The sequence below is a fragment of the Colossoma macropomum genome, unplaced genomic scaffold, assembly GCF_904425465.1.
Source record: "Colossoma macropomum unplaced genomic scaffold, Colossoma_macropomum, whole genome shotgun sequence".
NCBI classification, from domain to species: domain Eukaryota; kingdom Metazoa; phylum Chordata; class Actinopteri; order Characiformes; family Serrasalmidae; genus Colossoma; species Colossoma macropomum.
Window position 1 is genome coordinate 17,647,413 of NW_023494796.1, and position 18,738 is coordinate 17,666,150.

Sequence of the window (18,738 nt, forward strand, 5' to 3'; positions counted from 1 at the left end):
TTTTTGTGGCCAAACTGAAGATGACAATATACTATAATAACAACTTTTACTAAACTGCCTCATTATTTTTTTTCATTCCACAAAGATCAGATATTAACTCATATGCTATCACTGTCCACTTCAGTGTTGGGGACAATTGCAAAATTACTAGAAGAAAAAGTGTGTAAAATCTATAAATAGAAATAAAAAAAAACAAAAGGTAATGCAAAAGACCAGGTTAACCATTAACGGTGGTTATGTTAAATACAATTACCTGTTACCATTGCAGGCCTATTTGATCATGACAGAGCAGCAAAATTATATCTCTACTTAATTTCAGTTTGTTAATCTGACTGCCTGAGCCACGTTCAGAGCTGCTGTAAGATAGTTGTGCTCATCAAGTGAAGTATTAACTCAGTATTATTGTGCCAAAAAGTAGTGCTTGCTGACTGCTGCTTAGCAGTGATTGGTTGTGTTGAATGATTCATTACTTTGGAGTCAATTAGTAGAGCATGGGCTACCATTACTTGATAGCTAATTCTGCCTCATAGCTCCAGTGGAAAAATACTAAAGAAGCAAACTTCAGATAGCAAACATGCTATGGCTGATCAGCTACATTTAAAAATTTTGCAAGACTTTTGCAAAAAATAATCCCTTTTGAAGTCTAATACTTTCTAAAAATAAAACAAAATCAATCAGTGTGCAGATGGCTGTGCAAAGAATTTATATGATCTTCTGAAGCTCTAAATAGCATGCAACTGTGCAATACCTTTGTGTTGGAAGGAGTCTGGTCTGCGATGACCTCGTTCACTCTCCCTCCTCTGTCTCTCTCCTCCTCCCTGTGAAGACTCTCTGGAAGACTCTCTCAGTCTGCCTGGGCTTTCAGGAAGCACTTTAACTGGGGAGTGGAAGGAATGGGACAGTAGAGACAATCATTTTATATCATTGTTTAAAGGGCTCATGTCATAGAACATTGTCTTTTTTTTTGGAAACTGAAACAGAATTCTTTCTTTGTGTGATGTCACAAAAACCAATGCATTTACGTTTATCCACCTACTTAGTCTATAGCAGGTAAGCCCCACCCATTCATGCTGAAGCTATAAGTGAACCTCAGGGTTAAAAAGCACTACTAATTATTCAGCTGCTTCAACTGCAAGTATATCTGTATCTGCGCCCCCATTTCAATCCTCACTCTCATAACTGCATAACTTAGATATTAGTTTCATAGTAGTTACTGACTTGATTTTCATTGTTACTTATTACTTACTAAGAAGTCTTACAATTATTAAGTAAATAATAAGCTTGTAGGTTAAAGGAATAAAAAGATGTGAGGTGTATAAATGAACCAAGTCTTACGCCGATTGGCTGATTGTAGTGGTTGTTTATGAGATCCCTGATTGGTCCGCAGGGAGCCAGCAGGCTCTCTCACTCCGTCAAGTTTCTTTGACCCTGAGAGCGGAACGTCGGCTACTGCCACACAGAAACACAGAGAGAAGAAACAAATCAATATTAAAGAGTTTCACTGTTCTTAATTTTCGCAAATGGCTGAAACATCAGTCAGAATCAGTAGTTTTGGAGCTTGTAGGCGAATCAAAATAATCACACTTAAAGGGAAGGACTGTAAAAAGGATCATGTTAGAATTACATTTAAAAATTTCTGGAATGACTCACTCTTTAAGTATCAAACATTCAAAAGTGTTTCCTCAAACAAGAGAATAACAAAAACACACTGCCATTTGTCATTTTATTTTAAGAGAAACACTTTACATTTCTGCTAAAATGACCACACAACTGTACACTACGCTACATTACCAACTATGCATTTTCTTACTTAACCTAAAAGCCAATTTACAACTAAAAGGCAGCAAATCACTTAGCTGTCGAATCAATAATCAGATTTTACATTGAGAGTTTACACTGCACTTTCTGAAAAATTATCTTTACAAAAGTCAAAGCTCACCCACATGAAAGATTTTTGCTTTTACAGAGTCACACTAACTACAGGGTCTTAACTTCCATTTGCAGAAATATTGATTTATTATCAGTTTTAACGATAATAAAGAAATAAGCAAACAATATTGTGCAAAAGTCAGGGACCGCCCTTTTGTTTATTCAACTTTTAGTCAAAAAGGCCATTAACTACAAGTTCTTCATTTTCCAGTGTCAGAAAAAATAAAAACACGAAACCTGTTCAAAAGAAAACTGCACAAAAGCTTGCAACATTGAGTATAATTTCAAATCTGTATTAATTAAATCAGTATTTAATTTGTCCACTCTTTACTTCTTCTGCACCCTAATGCCACTTTAACTCTTCCATCTTATGAGGAGATAAGGTATGAGATAATCCACTTGCATGAGGAAGGGGAAAGTCAAAAGAAAATAAGTGAAAACAGAAGAGTTTCCAAAACTGGAGTTCAAAAGTGATTAAAAGATGCAGAGAAATTGAGACTTTACAATTGTGCAAGACCTGGAAAACCACTAAAACTATCCACATCAGATAAACAGCACTTAAAGCTTTTCATCTTTGAGAGGGGAGAAAATCAAGCTCTACTCTTGCCTCCGATCTGAAAAAATCCACAGCCATCCTTCACAACTCAAGACTGTAGGTCTGAAAGGATGTGTAGCTGTCAAAAAGGAAAAGACATAGACAAAAAAGAAAAACATTTGCACTAGTACACTGAAAACGGACACCTGAGATCATGTGGAGTAAAATTTTATGGGGTTACGAGTCTAAATTTGGACATAAGGATGTAACAGAAGGCAGTATGTATACTGCTGGAGCAACTAAAGACTCTCTGAACTGTATCTACAACCATCAGTGAAGTGGTGGAGGATCAGTACAAATTCTAGGGATGTATAACAATATCTGGAGCTGGTGATGTGTTTCCATATTACAGCAAATCAAGATGGTGTTCTCAAAACAATGGACTGGTCATTCCAGTGCCCAGATCATTGAATATATTTGGTACTTCGATCATGAGATGCAGAAATACATCCAACCAAGACTGAACTTCGGAGGTGTGTAAAAATATCCCTGCAGATTTCTTCTGAATACTGAAAGCAAGTCTTGTGAAAAGAATGGAAGCTGTAATAAAGACAAAACTTGGACACAATAAATACTGAAAAAGTGACATTATATTAAATTGTTGATGTTTCTGTTTTGCACAGTACCGTAAACAAAGACATAAATAAATGCAATTAGCCAACTGACAGAATTTAAGATGACCAAGAACAATTAGTCAAGATATATAAAAGACAGATAAAAGCTTTTCAAGCAAATCATTTTCCCTTCAATGCATCTTGAATAAGAAAAGAGCAAGAAAGACTAAGATCAAACACCACATGACTGGTGGCTGTAAGGCACTGTTATCATCATGACATCTATAATCTGTGCTGTGTGTGCCATGTCTGTAAATTTCCACTGAGGAGAGAGGACAGTCATATGTGGATAAAAAGGACAGACTGTGAGCTGGCCCAGATGTTGAAAACCCACAGCCAGAGCCAGCGATGGGTGACCAGGCTGAAGAGGGATTACTGTTTGCTGAGAGATGAGAAGCAAAATGAATCTAGCTCTGCTTTTCCAAAGAAACAGAGAGAGAGAGAGAATGGGTGGGTGAGTCAAACCTTTTTGACAAACCACCATGAAAGTCTTTAACCATGAAACTTCCATAAAAGGCAACCATAAAATCAGCCAAAAGAGAACTTAAAAGAGGCATAAACCAGAAATCCAACAGAAACAGACAACTAATATAAAACAAAAGGGTACATAAATTCAAATTTGACCATAAATATCTCTCCAACAGCCGTGAACTACACATAAAATTACCAGATTATTCCATGCGTGGAAAAAGAGATTTTTTCCCCCAACAGCTGGCCTGCACTTGGCAGGTACACCATGTTCACCGTTGACCTGCTCCTGTTACATTTAGACAAATCCCCCTCACATCTGCCCAAATGACTCTTTTTCCCCCTCCGTTCTTCTTCCATTACTTTATCTCAACATGCCTCGGTGACGTTTCTGTGACAAACTCGTTCATGATGCACAAAAGTAACCCCTGCGATGAGCTGCACTTCATCAGCCTTCGCACTTCTATGTTTACACTCTTGCTGACAGGCAACGAGCCTGCCTGAGGCAAAGCCTGACGGATGGATTTGCTTTTAAAGGAATAGTTTGGCACAAAATTTCATTTACATAATTTCCCCTTACCCCAAATGTAGTCAATCAACCATGGAATGTCTGGCGTCTGAAGTTTGCTGCTTTAGGTTTTGTACTAATTTAGCTAACAATTAACGGAAGCTTATGTTCCCACCAATTAGCATGGTGCACACTGCACGCTTAGAGGGGGATTCAATGGTTAAGATCTAAACAAAGTCATTCAGAGTGGTTTGCCAAGTCAGACTTGTTCACTGTGGCGGTGATAAGAACCAGACGTCTTCTTCTAAAAGCTCCCTCACAGAACATTATCACATGAAACTGCCTGATAACTGTAAAATTGCTTTATAATAATTTTAAGAATGTCTTTGCCAAGGTGTATTTTTTAAATTTATGCTGGGTGGAGACTTACATGCATTACCATAATTTTATCATCAGCATTACATATGAAACTCAGAAGACACATGTAGGTTCACTGGATAATAAATAAAATGGCTATATTTGTGTTGCAGATATCATGACCCCTCGTTCCTATCACCACTGGCATGCTCGACAAGCTCCTCTACAATGAACAATGTGAATTTAAAAATTACAAGCTATTTGCCAAAAGTTTTGGATGTTTTATTTAATATTTCAAGAATTCTGAGAACAATAACTGAATACTTTTGAAATATGATGAACTGTGGATATGACCTCTATTACTAACTTCACGATCTACAGCTATTTTAGTCACCTAAAAATGTCCTACAGCTCTGTTTTCTTGCATTATTCTGGACATAGCTAACATTTCTTAATCTTTATTTGCAGCTTCCTACTGTCCTAAGTATCTGAAACTTGTGAAATTGCACAAGACAAGGATCATTTTATACACTCATCTGAAACCAAACTGCATTCATATTCTTGAAAACAGTGATTATAAATGTGTAAACAGCGAATTAAAACTTTTGAGCGTAACTGTATGTGGTTTCTGATGATGTATGAAACACTGTTAACCACAAAAATAAACAGAAGAACACGTCACAGCATAAAAACAGTAGCAGCTGTAACATCTGGAAGCCTCAATATTGCCCATACTTTAGTCCATTTCACAGTTTGTTAACATGTTAACACTATTTGTAGCAAGCGTGTAATGATTTAGGCCTGCAGTTTGCACAAAGATAACACTGTGTACATAAGATACACCAATCATTTCAGAACCATTAGCCTACTGTGTTTGCACATAGAGGAATTAGACATCTGTATTTAACCCACCCGTGCAGTGAAATACCCACATAAATGCATACTAGTGAACACACACACACACTAGGGGGCAGTGAGCACACTTGCCCCTGGGCGGTGAGCAGCCCTATCCATGGCGCCCGGGGAGCAATTGGGGGTTAGGTGCCTTGCTCAAGGGTACTTCAGTCACGTACTGTCAACTGAGGCGATCTAACCGGCGACCTTCCGGTCACAAGGCTGGTTCCCTAACGTCCAGCCCACGTCTTGGCTGATCGACTACATTTGCAGTAAGAGGGAAAAAAACCTAAATTGAATTTTTCAATAAACTATCGTTTTAAACTCCATGGAGGGCATCTGAGGATGAAGAAAGGAGGAGGGAGCGGGAAAAAAAAAGCATTTTCACTTTGATAAACCGCTGGCGTGTGAGCAGGCCGTAGAGGCGCTTCAGAGTGCCTGCCAGTGCCTCTGCTCAGCAGAAAAAAAGCGCAATGCCAAGCGAGTGTGCTGCTGCTGCGCTGAAGCAGCGAGCTCAGCAAAGCGTGAGTAACAAAGCTGGCGCTGCACGCCCATTAAATATCCATTCGAAAAAGTACCGAAGGCACGGGTCCAGTCGCAGCAGATTTTAAGATGTTTCTGAGAACACCAGAGGCTTAACCACAACAAAAGATCTAAAGAGACCAGCTGGGTTAAAATATACCTCTGTAAGGGAGATTTATTTGGGGTAGGGCTGCACAAGATGGACAAAACACAAGTATTGTGATTACACCTTGCAGTATTTTGGTGAATCGGTAACCTAACATGGTCAAAGAAATGATTATTTACTTTTGTTGGGTTACATGAATACTTTTATCCATAAAAACACCCACAGAAGTAAAACACAGTACAGAAGATACTGATTAGTTAGAGGCTCATTTGCATATTGTAGCCTCACTACTGCAAAGGCCAATATCATTATAACTGTTACAAATTATTTATTGTGCAGCCATACTTTTTGAGTTTTACCACATCTTTGGAATACTGCTGATGGTAACACGGCATCCGTAAGAGTGGAAAACAATTGGTAAAGGCTGAACGCTCCCATCGTCAAGGTCAATCAAAGGTCACCATCACTGACAACCAATAACTGCTAATTTGAGTTGTTAAACTTAGACTCTCTAACATCCTTTCATTTCTACAAACCTTTTACATTAGTGTTATTTAGGGCTGCACAATGTCATCCAATTTGTTCTACACTTTTAAAAAAGATGGTTCTTTAGTCAAGAAAATGGTTCTATATAGAACCATGAACACTTACAGAACCATTTGCATGATTTAAAGGTTCTTTGCATCATGAAAAGGCTGTTCAGATTGATGGAGAATGTGCCATAGATGGTTCTACACAGCATCTTTTTTGAAAAAAAAAGGTTCTATATAGCACCAAAAAGTGTTCCACTATTGTTACAAGCCAATTAACACTTTTTTTACTATATAGAAACCTTTTTGCTAAGAGTGCATCTACTATTTATCTACTCCATTAACAACACAATTTCTCAGTGCTGTAGTTGCATTTATATATGTACAAATGTGTTCTAATAAAACTGAATATTTTGAGATTTTTGTCCAGTTTGTGTCAAAAAACTAACTTTTTGAAGAAGAAAAACAAATCAGTTGTGCTTTACTGTTTCTGCAATTAAAGAAAACAATAATAAGCTCTTAATGAAGAGAAACGCGCTCAGAAAAAGAACAAGAAGAGGGGCTTGTACACATTTTATACAGTGATAGAAAATATGGTAGCACACCGAAAGCTCTGGTTCTACATGACGAAAATAATAAAATAATTTTATTTTTGCCCTTCAGAAGCGCCCATGACATAACTCCTCTGTCAGAAGATTGTTTTGGGGGGCCGGTATTGCTCTTGTCAGGGTTCATGTGGCTTTTACAGTACTGATATTGCAGAAGGCTACAATATGCAAATGCATCTTATAACAAATCACAATGTTTTCCACAGTCTACTGTAGTGATGGGCCCTATTGTTTAAATGTGGCATTACTAGTGTTTTTCAAACTTATTAAACCTCAGAAAAATGAATTATCGTGATGCATATTGTGCATCCTGAAAATGTCTGGAAGTATCATAATGTTTGTTGCCATGTCGCTTACCCCTACCATTTAGGCAGAAACAATCAATGGCTCTGATCGATTCTATGTTTTCAAACCTGGTTTTTCACACGACTGGAATGTTCAAAAAAGTTTGTTTCAAACTTCAAAACTTCAGCTTCAGACATGAGGCTTCCAGAAGAATGAGATGGCCTCAGTCGTTTCTACCATCCATATTTTGATTCATGAAAGCTTTTTCATAAAAAGGAAATTATTTTGGTCCATGCCACTTTACTTATTCACCACTGTGTTTTGATATGCTACGAGTCATAACATGTACAGTACATGGCAGTGAACTTTACACCTACGTGCAGCCTTAGCCAAAGTATTCAGTTCCCCCTCTACACATGCACTTTCAATTGCTAGAGTAACAAAAGAGTGTTTTTTTGATTCTGCCTGATTCAAATGCATTTATCAGTTTTACATAAATAAAACATGTTACATCAACACAACTTTGTCTTTCAGTTTAGTTCTGTTCCCAAATTCTTATGTTAATACAGTATACTTGATTCATATGACTGATAGACACATTTAAATCAAAATTTCATAATTATCACAAAAGTCTGCAATGTGACTTTGGCCCCCAATATTGTTCAGCCCTACTACATACATTAGATATTAGTTTGTAGGAGTTATAGAATAATTCATAATCACTAGTTATAGAATAATAGAATAATTCATCACTGTCACTGATGAACAGATCTTCAGATTCATAACTGAATAATATGCCTGCAGTTTAAAGGTTTAATAGAACCAAAAACCAGCTAAAGATGCGAGTACTTACAGAGACCCATAGAGAAATAGCGATGGCCTCCCATGGCCAAGGAGGACTGTGGGTACGCGACTCGAGGGAGAATGTCCATTTTAGCGAGTTGTTTTGTGCTCAAAGCAGAAGAAATGCGGGATGGGACTGAGGATAGAAGGAAAATTCAGACAGAGAGAGAGGGGAGTACGCAGTGCTAGGCCCGGCGGTAAGGATTAGGATAGAGAGAAAGAGAGAGAGAAAAAACAAAAGAGAGAGAATGATAGAAAGAAACAGAGAGAGAAGAGATGCTGAATAAAAGAGAAAGGGTATGAGAAAGAGCGTAAGTGACAGATGAGAGGGAGACAGAGAGAGAGAGAGAGCGAGTGAGAGAGGGCTAGTGTGTGGGTGATAATCTCTGTCCTCAGTGAAGTTCAGAGCCACGCATCCATCCAGCGAACGAATGCTCGAGGTAAAGAGGGAGGAAAAAGGGGATTTGTGCAGAAAAAAGTCAGAGCACCAAATGGAACATGGCCGAAACTCTAACTTATATAACGTCCTGCTGCTCTTTAAACGCTCGTCTGTCTTTTATAATCTGATTCAGAATCATGTTATTGGCCAAGTACACTTGCATGTATGAGGAGCTTGTGTTGCTGAAACTAGCGCTTACATAAAAGCACAGCACAGAATATAAATATCAAGTATATACAATATACAGACACAAACTGTATGAGAATACACAAGCGTCTGAATCTGTGTGGTGGTGGGACAGCAATCCGGGGCGGGTGGGGGGGATGGGGGGGTGTTAACTAATAACTAAAACTTAGCAGAATTTCCCTTAACAAAAAGTCAAGGCTAGCTGTGCTAGCTTGGTGTGCTAAGCTGAACTAGAACATATCTGAATTTCTATTTAGTTTACAGAAAGCCAAGGCCTGCTGTGCTAAGTTAAACTAGAACTGAACAGAATTTCAGTCAAGTTAACAGTAAGTCAAGGCTTGCTGTGCTATGTTGAACTAGAATAGCTGAATTTCTGTTAACAGAAAGGCAAGGCCTGCTAAGCTTAATAAAAATTAGCCTAGGTTTGCTGTGCTAGCACTGAATTTCTGTTTACTTAATGATGAGTCAAGGCTTGAGGCACTACCTTTAACTAGAACTTAATTGAAATTCTGTTGGAACTGACTGTAAGAAAAGATTTGCTGTAACTAGAATAATAATTATTAGCATTTGCTACTTTTCTGCTGGCCTCATTTGGAAGATCTGTAAAGCGACCTTGAGCTTTGGAAAGCGCTATATAAATAAAACTTTTTTTTTTTGATGACTAATTAATAATCATAAAAAATGCAAGTAAAAACTAGCTAACAACAGCTAACTAACATTGCTAACGCCAAACACTGCATTTAGTGTATCAATCTAGCTATCTTGCTAAATCAACATTAACAGGATGACAGCTAGCTGTTTTCACTTATTTGCCACATAGTTCTGTTGACAAGTCTTTAAAAAAAATGTAAATTACAAAGAAGTGTATTTGTATTTGATAAACCCACACTCATGCATTTATTTACACTACAAGTCATTTTTATTTGAATAAAACGTGGGGCATAAAAAGCATAAAAGCGGGGGTGCCGGTGTTACACTTGCTCCACGTTCAGGCATCTATAGCACAAAATATCCACAGTATGTAAGGCACATGCACTAGGTATTGACACCGGTACAGAGCTCTGTATGCTTTAGACAGGATGAAATGAACAAATATTCTATTGGAACACATTAATAGATGCTGCTGCCTGTTAAACATACATAATATCCAAAGGTTTGCTGAAACCTGCTCATTCAATGCTTCTTCTGAAGTCAAGGGTATTGATAGGAGGCATTCTATTGGCAGTGCTTTTAGATTATACAAGCAGTGGATGTGACATCGAACACTTGTGTCAGCAATGGGTGCACCTTAAAGTAGCTGAATTCACTAATTCGACAGGCTGTCTGGATAAGTTTACACACACAGTGTACCATAATACCAATATGTGCTGTTAAAATGCTTATTTAACTGTGCACTGCCTGAATCCATGCTATTCTGAGACTGTGGACCAGCTGAACAAGCCGTCTTGGACAAGTCTCTTGGGTTTTAAAGTCATCCTAAAACAATGCTGCTATATTTGTCCTGTTTGTTCCGTGTCATTCGTGAATTTATGAGACAGATTAAAAGGAATACAAGACGCACCCACATCACTCGGTCTGTTGTAAAGTGGAAACAACTCTCTGCAGGTATATTTCTTCCCTTGGAAACAAATTCATAGGCCTGGATGCATCATTTATACTTAATTTTCATCACAATTTAAAACGGCAAATGGTTCATTTATAGCTTACGTTTTTTAAACAAGTCTTACTTGACCCACTTTCATGGAGGATGCAGCAGTTACACTGAGCTCATAAAGAAGTGAAAAGATTTCTCGTTTGTCCCCCAGAGTAACTGCATACTGATTGTATCATTTGACACAAAACAGCTTCACAAAACAAGCAGTGTGGCTTTAATTGCATACGGATCATATCAATCAACACAAACGACTTCACAAACAAAACAGAGTGGCTTTATGGCCATTTATGAAGAGAAAATGAAACAGATCAATAGCAATTACAGCCAAATCAATAAACAGCTTGGTTAGTGTTAACCTGTATCTAGGCACACTGGCCATCAAAAGTTTGGAAAAAAACAAATATAATACAAATAAGAATTTCTTCATTTGCAAAAATATCACATTAAAAAAATCTTTTTTTTACTCTGTAAAAACTACAAAGCAGAAGGAACAACTGACAAAAGTCATACCTTATTAATACTGTCAAATCCCACATAATCTATCCCCTTGTTTAGATGTCAGCACTCATTAGGACTCTCAGAGGTTTAAATCGCCTTCGGGCTTTTAGCAAACTGTTTAGAAAACAGTCAAATCATTACTTAGAGAAAAACCTGCCCTTCATTTCAAGCTGTACACCTTGATTAACATGAAGATGAGTGCTGTAAAACTGGACCAGTGACATCTCTGGTCATGTATCAACCAGAGAGGTCTCAGCTCCCAAAAAATCACCAAGGTGACATGACATGCACAGTCTATACACTGCTCACTGATTCAACCCCTCCAAACTTACACTCAATCGCTCAGCATTTGGAGTTGACTACATGTATATTTTTATATGGCAACACTTTCACATTTTCAGAGTTGATCCAGAACTACCATAAAACCATACAATTTTATCCTAAGTTCATGTTGGAAGCCCTAGAAAAGAGACAACGACAGCTGCAGAAGTCTGTGAAATCAGCGTATGAATGCAACATGGATTTCCCTCAATATATTTCAGGTAGCTTTGCTGAGCCGTAATTCTATCAAACAAGCACACTTTCTAGCAGCTAAAGCAGTGTTAGCTCAGTTATTACCGACAGCTTACCTCAGGTTTTCTCTTTCTTTCGAGCATCCATGGAAATACTGAGTTCCAGTCTGGAATTGACGCTGGTTCAAAAGTCCAACTTCTTGATATCCTTCTTAAAATCTTCTGTCTTGAAGTGTTTTAGTTCTCTGAACAAATGATGCGCTTCATCGCTGTTATTTATAGCAGCAGCAACTTTCACAGTCTTTCAGCAGTGTGCAGTAAAGACTGGCTTTTCTTCTGGCTCTCGTTCGCACGTTTGCTAATTCCACAGAAAACATCCTTACTGAAGTCGCAATGCTAACTGAATTGTAGTAGATGAGGGGGCGTGGACATGCTAGTGCAGAGCCGATATAGCCACGCCCCCAGAAAGTGAAACAGTACAAGGACCTCTGGAAGATGTAGGAATCAAGCTTTACAGATTCTGGAATAAAACAGTTCAATATATTTTGAACTATATCGCAAAATGTCATAATCTTGTTCTAAAGATGATCAGGATTGAGCATCTGTTTGACAGCATGACTGGTTCCCATTAATTGAAAAGTAATCAAAGTAAAAATCAAACATTACGTATATAAAAAAAAGAAGAGAAGGTGTCCCCAAGCATTCGACAGGCAGTGTAAAAGCTGGGTACTCTTACCTGTGCCCTCCCCATTGAGGGGAGACTTGTATTGGGACCACATGGTGGTTTGTCGGGGGGCATCCTCATTGGATACAGCAGTACCATCCGGGTTGGCATAGAACAGAAGCAGCGGTTGGAAATGACCCCGGATACATTTGGATGCTACGTCTTTCCATTTGGAACCAATCTAGACAGAACCAAGTGGAGCAGCTTTTAAAATTACACAGAAAACATTGCTTTAGTAATAAATCAGTGTAAATATTAGGGGTGCGGGAAAAAATCGATTCTTAGATGCGGACGTGAACGATTCTGAAATCGATTCACAAAGGTCAAAAATCGATTTTCTAAATATTTAATTTATAACGTGATGTTGATGCAACGCAAAAGGCGGAACTTGGAAGTGGGTAAGTGCAGCGCCCAGACAGTCTGTGGCGGCACATAACAAAAACACTAATGGATGAGTGAGAAATCCGACCGGCAGCCTCTGCGTTAAAAGCCAGGTTAGGTCAGGAGTCACAACACATATGTTAAGAAGAGACATTTTGTCCTTTCAACAAAAATCAAACCACATTGGGAGCCACAACATTTGATGTCCAGTATGTCTCAGTATGTGTTAAGGTCCTAGTATAGGCTAAAAATATAAACGCGAGCGCAGATTTACTTTGCTCTACTTTAACCTTCAGCTATAGCCGCTTTCCTCCCCTTTCCGCCAGAAAACTTTTCCTCAAAAGTAGATCGGCTTATTGTAAAATGTCTCTCAGCGTTCGACTGTTTTATGAGGCTGAAGTCGCTTCTCATTCTCCAGCTTCTTGTTCAAATTTTCCTGTTCCACCTTAAATTCTGACTCAGGCGCCGAATTTAGCTGCTGCACAATTCCAAAGAGAAGCGACTTCATCTTCGCAACTGTTTAGTATGTCACAGTCTCTCATTGCAGATTTAACGTACCAGGAAACCAAATGCGCTGCTTATAAAGGCGAATAACGCATCATTTCAAAGTGACCTGCAGTCTGCACACCAATTCTCAGTCGTTGCGAAACAGGGCTTTCATGCTATGTTGCACACATCCCATCGTGTGCTGCGTGGACATCCGTTACCACTGGATCTTATTTCACCATAACTGAGCATTTTATCGCAGATGAGTGGCAGCAGCGTCTCACGTGCTCCAAACCAGAGCAGTGAATGAGAGCCTTCCAGTTCATTTGCCACATCACTTCCATTTGATTTATTAATAAAAGATACTGGAAGCAAATTCATTATGGATCATAATGATTTCTTTAGTTCTGCAGTAGGCTAATGTCACTAACAACAGTTTTGTCTGTAAAATAGTCCACACAAAATTCAGGCTTCAAGATGACTGCTACTATTGTTTTTAGCTATATGGCATAATTGATCTTTTGCAAAACCCCCCTTATAAATACAGAGTGTCTAATTGTGGCTAAGCAACTGTAACAGGGCCCAGGCACATCTGACAAGCTTTCCAAACTTAAAAAATTCACAAAGTAAAAAATCTACCCTGCCTTTGAGCACTCTTTTGGCGGGTTTTGAAAGATGTAGCAAGAGTAACCAATGAAGACAAGGATAGCAAATGGTCATTTTCTGCTCATTTGTAGAGATAACAATATGCCATACAGTGTCAGAAAGCACATCATTTACACATACAGTAGCATGACGCTAACTGGTGCAATATTAGCTTCCACTGCTTGTTAGCCACATTGCCCTTATAACTCCAGTCCAAAAAAAAGTATGTCTTGACTGATTGACTACAAACTGAAATAATGCAAGGATTCATGCTTAATTGATATAATGACCTCTTTTACTGTGGCATCATCGAAAAAGACCCATTTGGAAGACTTGCTGTGATAGGCGAAGGCTAGGTAATGGCGGCTGGAGTAGCAGATCATGCCCACCAGGTGAAGATCTCTTTTTTTGGCATTTTCATCAGTGACTCGGTAGAAGAGCTAGAGGAACAGAAGACAGAAGACAGTCTGAGGGAAGACAAGACTTCAAATTTATGGAATGATAATGAGTTTTAACTTGTCTATGTTGTGCAGGTCTGTTACAGTATGACAGGGTAAGAAGAATAGCTGCAGGCTAAGAAATGTCATTGTGTGCATGTTTGTTTCTACCGTTAAAAACAAAGAAAAACAGACCATTTAGAGTCAGAAAAGCTCAGATGTGTCAAACTTTCTTAAGTAGAGACAGCGAGACAGGTAGCGAACAGACAGCTAAAAGTTATACTCGATAGCTACCTATATATTATGCTAGCACTGGTGACATAAGTGTTTTGCTAACTTAAGATTTTGAAGGGCACAAGTCTGAAGCCACATTCTGCATCCTGAAAATATTTTCATTTGCATATGTGTTGTGCAAAAAGGTCAAAATGAATTATCTATATGGCATCATACAGGAAATCTCTATCTATATGGCATGTTGTCATTGCAGTTTCTAATACATATAAAATATGTTAAATACAATTCAAATTCCCAAGTAATATGTTTATTAAAGTATTTTGACCAGGAAGAGGCCTCTTGGCGAAAGCATAAGCATCACTGCTTGAAATAAGGATTACAGGAGGTTAAATAGTCCCCAAAAGGGTGCTGGTCCATTTTCACTGGTTAACAAAGTACTAAAAAGGTAGAATCAACTGACTATACTTAACTCTGATTTGAATATAAAGAGTATTAACACATGCAAAATAAATGAGAAGGAAAGGAATACATTTATGGTCAAGTGGGCATCTCATATCTGGTATCTTAAGTGTGCGTGCAAACCTGAAGCTCCAGGGCCATAAACAATTCCCAACTGTCATGCTATCACCTAGCTGGTCTCTAGCTGAAGCAACAGAGCTGTAATTTATATTCAAATGGGAGCAGAGTATGGTCAGCTCCTTAGCTAGTACCAACACATTCTACAGCTACAGATTAATCTCAAGGGTCATACATTTTGCACTTACACAGAGCGAGCAGAGAGAGAGAATGTCATGTAGAGTGCATGTGTGATTAACTATAAAATCAATCATTAATAATTGAAACTTACTGTTTAGCAACCATAATGGCTATGCTGCCTCGAGTGCAACCATTACATTGTGACAAGAACAGAAGAAGAACTGCCTTCAGCAGGGGAAGAAATGTCACAGCGTGCATGGCTGTGTCATGAATGTGCCAAGGTCTATTATCTGACCAGAGGACATATAGCAAGAGCTGTTTTGATGTAGTGACCTGAAAAAATATATGCTATAGGCTACAGGCACTTCAGAGGCTGCCGACTACAATGCAGAGGTCAAACAGACCTGTTTCATAAAACACAAAGCTATAAACTACATCCAGATATCTGAGCTGCCATGTAGAGTTTCATACCTATCCATCTCTAACCATTGCTAACAAATGGAGGAATGCTAATCAGAGTCACTGGCAAATCATTAACATCAGTGTTAACGCTATCCATTTAGGTCTACATGCGAGTGTCGAAAGAAACGGAATAATCAAATTTACACCATTTTGGTCTTACCCCAAATGGAGTTCACCCACTTAGACATGTTTGGCCAACTACAGGGCTAATGTAGCTAATAAGTAGTACAACTAATAACCAAATGTGTCTTGGATGATTGACTACGTCTGGATAAAAAAGAAAATTTGGATAACAGATTTCTCTCCAAACTATTCCTTTAATATGTTTCTTTCAGGTCTAAACAGAAATGTTTATTGTAATGTAAGGTGGATGTGGTGAATGGGCCGTACCCCTGAAAGATTAAGGTGTGGTCCGAGTGAGCGGATGACGTCTTCGGTCAGGTCAGACTGTTCTGCGTCCCACACAAAGCCGATGGTGACGATCTCAGGGCAGTTCATCAGAACACGGCGGATCTTAATACTCTGCCCACAGTTGCTCTGAGAACCAGGAGGAAAAGGGTGTGTTTAGGATTAACACCAGACGAAACAAACTGAAGGAAAGGTCAAGGTTTTCATCATGACACCTACGCCTCATTTGTTTTTGTCAAAACCTCCAGCTTCATGGTCTTATAAGGACACTGTAAGACACAAGGACACCAAAATTTGCCACCCTCACTCATTTCTCAAGTTGTTCTACACTTGCAGCAATGAGGCAAAAAGGGAGGTATATAAGTGATTAAGGGAAAATGCCCGACACTAGAAAAAAATTAAAAACAAGTGAACAATTAAATGCTTTTCTGCAGTACCAGTACCACTGAGAAGGCAGAGGACAGAAGAAGAAAGCAAAGAAAGAAAGAAAGAAAGAAAGAAAGAGAAAGGGCAAGAGAGAAAAACAGACTCCTAGTGGTTACAAATAGAGTTACTAGCCAAGTTATTAGCTAGCTAGCTACACCAAGGTAAGTTACGTAACATAGTTATTAACTAGGTTTGTAAAACACTACCCTTAAATACAAAAGGCGAAAATGTGGAATTAACTTAGAATGACTCAAATGAGTCAAATTATCTGAAGCAGAAGTTTACTGGATAGTTAAATGTTATCCTAGCTGTTATGCTAGCACAACATAGCACAACACTGGCTGGTATAACATTTAACAGTCGCAAGTTAACTTCTACTCAAGAGTGTTCAGTTATTCTAAGCTAAGAAATGTACTTGTCTGTAAAATGTTGCACTAGCTAACTGATATGCTGCCACCACACTTAAGCAATAGAACATGAGAGGGAGTGTGTTATCGCGAAATAACATCACGGCTGTGATTTGGTCACAGTAACACATGACCTTGAGTGTTCTACTGCTTTTATACAACAGTTAAATAAAGTAAGAAATAAATAAATTGGGCCATGAACGTGGCATTTAATTTTTAATGTTAGCAGTTCCTTCCTTAACAAGCAGCTTGTTGCTACGTCAGAGTAACGAACTCCGCTCACTCGCTGCACAGCCAGAAGTTCTTTGTTCAGCTCCTTACACTAAATTCTGAAAGTCTGACCAAATCAAACTATCTAACAGCATAAAACTGCCGCAGTATCAAGTTTAGTTCAGTTTTGTCAATTTTTGCTAGATCAATATTAATGTTGTTTTGTTCCAGCCAGTCTGTAAAGCATCTTACAGCCCATTTTGTTTGACGAATGGTATTTGGTTCATTTCTGGCTAATTCCAGGTTGTTTAGGTGTTCTTCTGCCACAGCTGCCAACTGAAAAGCTTGCTTGGTGGTGATGACAGTTTGGGAATTTAGTGTAGTCTCATCTTCAGAGTCTGACCAAATCGGCTGTCGGTCAAATGTGATCTTAAAAGTAACCGCTTTCTGTTAGTGCACAAAGTAAGAAGTAAAAACGTCTCCTACAGTTGTCAAAGTTGTCGCTTAGCAACAGCGTCTCAGTGGAGTGATACAGTATTTGGGGAAAAAAACATGATGTTATGGCGAAATAGCAGCACGGTTAGAACGCTTCTCAACCAATCAGCTTGCGTGGCTGGAACTAACTGTTGTATAATAGCTAGTATAACATTCAAATGTCACATGTAACTTCTACTTAAGAATGAGAAGTCATTAAGTAGTAGCTTACTTGACTGTAAAACATTATACTAGCTAACTGTAATACTAGCACAACGCTAACTAATATAACATTACCTGTCATAAGTTTGCTTTTTTAAGGTGCGTCATGTAAAAGTTTACTGAACAGTTAAATGATAGGCTAGCTAGCTGTTTGCTAGCACAACACTGGCTACTTCGGTGTTACGCTAGCACAACAAGAGTTAACGAAAGACGTTAGCGGGTGCATCATGCCCTGAAACTGCAGGTCTATAATTGCTGCTGGCTATCTGAGTCTGCAAATATCCACTCTCTGACAGCCAGAAAGGTAACCAGGTTTAGCGGCCACGTCCAAAAGACGCACTAATAAAGCAGCAGAGCCCAGTCTCCTGCAGTTGCCAACGGAGACGAGAGAGCAACAGCGCTCTATTTATAACCACTACAAACGACTGGCAGCTTATGCTGCGGGCCTGCTTTGCCACAGTGGACAACTTTCAGAAAACAACTGGACAGCTGCCGTTATGTGCCTAACATCTGTCAAAATCAACTGATCAGCTATGAGTAGAAGTGTTAAATTTCCCAAAAGAGTTATAGCGTTAAGGACAGCTATTACAGAGCATAAGTGATTAGATGATCTCTGTCCTGTGTAGCTTGTAGAAAACTCACTTTAACTCTTTAAGCTCCTCTTCAGTTATTGATTTGGGACCCATCATTTGGTAACTACTACAAATTGTGTTACTTCTGTGAAACTGAAAGGCACAATGTGCCGTGACAGTGAAAGACTGCATTTTGTTCTCATAAAAAAAAAAAACATTTCTAGTTGATTACAGGAAATATTCTCATTTCATTGGCTGCTTGAATGGCAAATTGTCCACTGGTTTTGTGCCACACATAGAATAACAGTAAATGAAAAACAGAAAAGCAGCAGTAAGTGAAAATGGTGATGCTCAAGTGAAATACAGAAACATGTGCTCGGATGTCCGAGGCATATCCTCGGAAACA

General features: G+C 38.7%; 1 protein-coding gene across 4 annotated transcripts in view; it reads right to left on the reverse strand.

Moving 5' to 3' along the window:
* Positions 1 to 18,738, reverse strand: part of usp53b (ubiquitin specific peptidase 53b) — a 49,685-nt gene that overhangs the window by 13,303 nt on the left and 17,644 nt on the right. For 3 of the 4 annotated variants that reach the window (XM_036582998.1, XM_036583000.1, XM_036582997.1), the window contains exons 8-12: positions 16,004 to 16,150; positions 14,075 to 14,224; positions 12,285 to 12,453; positions 1,336 to 1,449; positions 749 to 877 (exon numbers count right to left, since the gene is read on the reverse strand). In XM_036582998.1, the coding sequence (XP_036438891.1) occupies positions 749 to 877; positions 1,336 to 1,449; positions 12,285 to 12,453; positions 14,075 to 14,224; positions 16,004 to 16,150 (709 nt within the window). The remainder of the gene's footprint in view (positions 1 to 748; positions 878 to 1,335; positions 1,450 to 12,284; positions 12,454 to 14,074; positions 14,225 to 16,003; positions 16,151 to 18,738) is intronic. The other variant, XM_036583001.1, reaches the window with a different exon arrangement.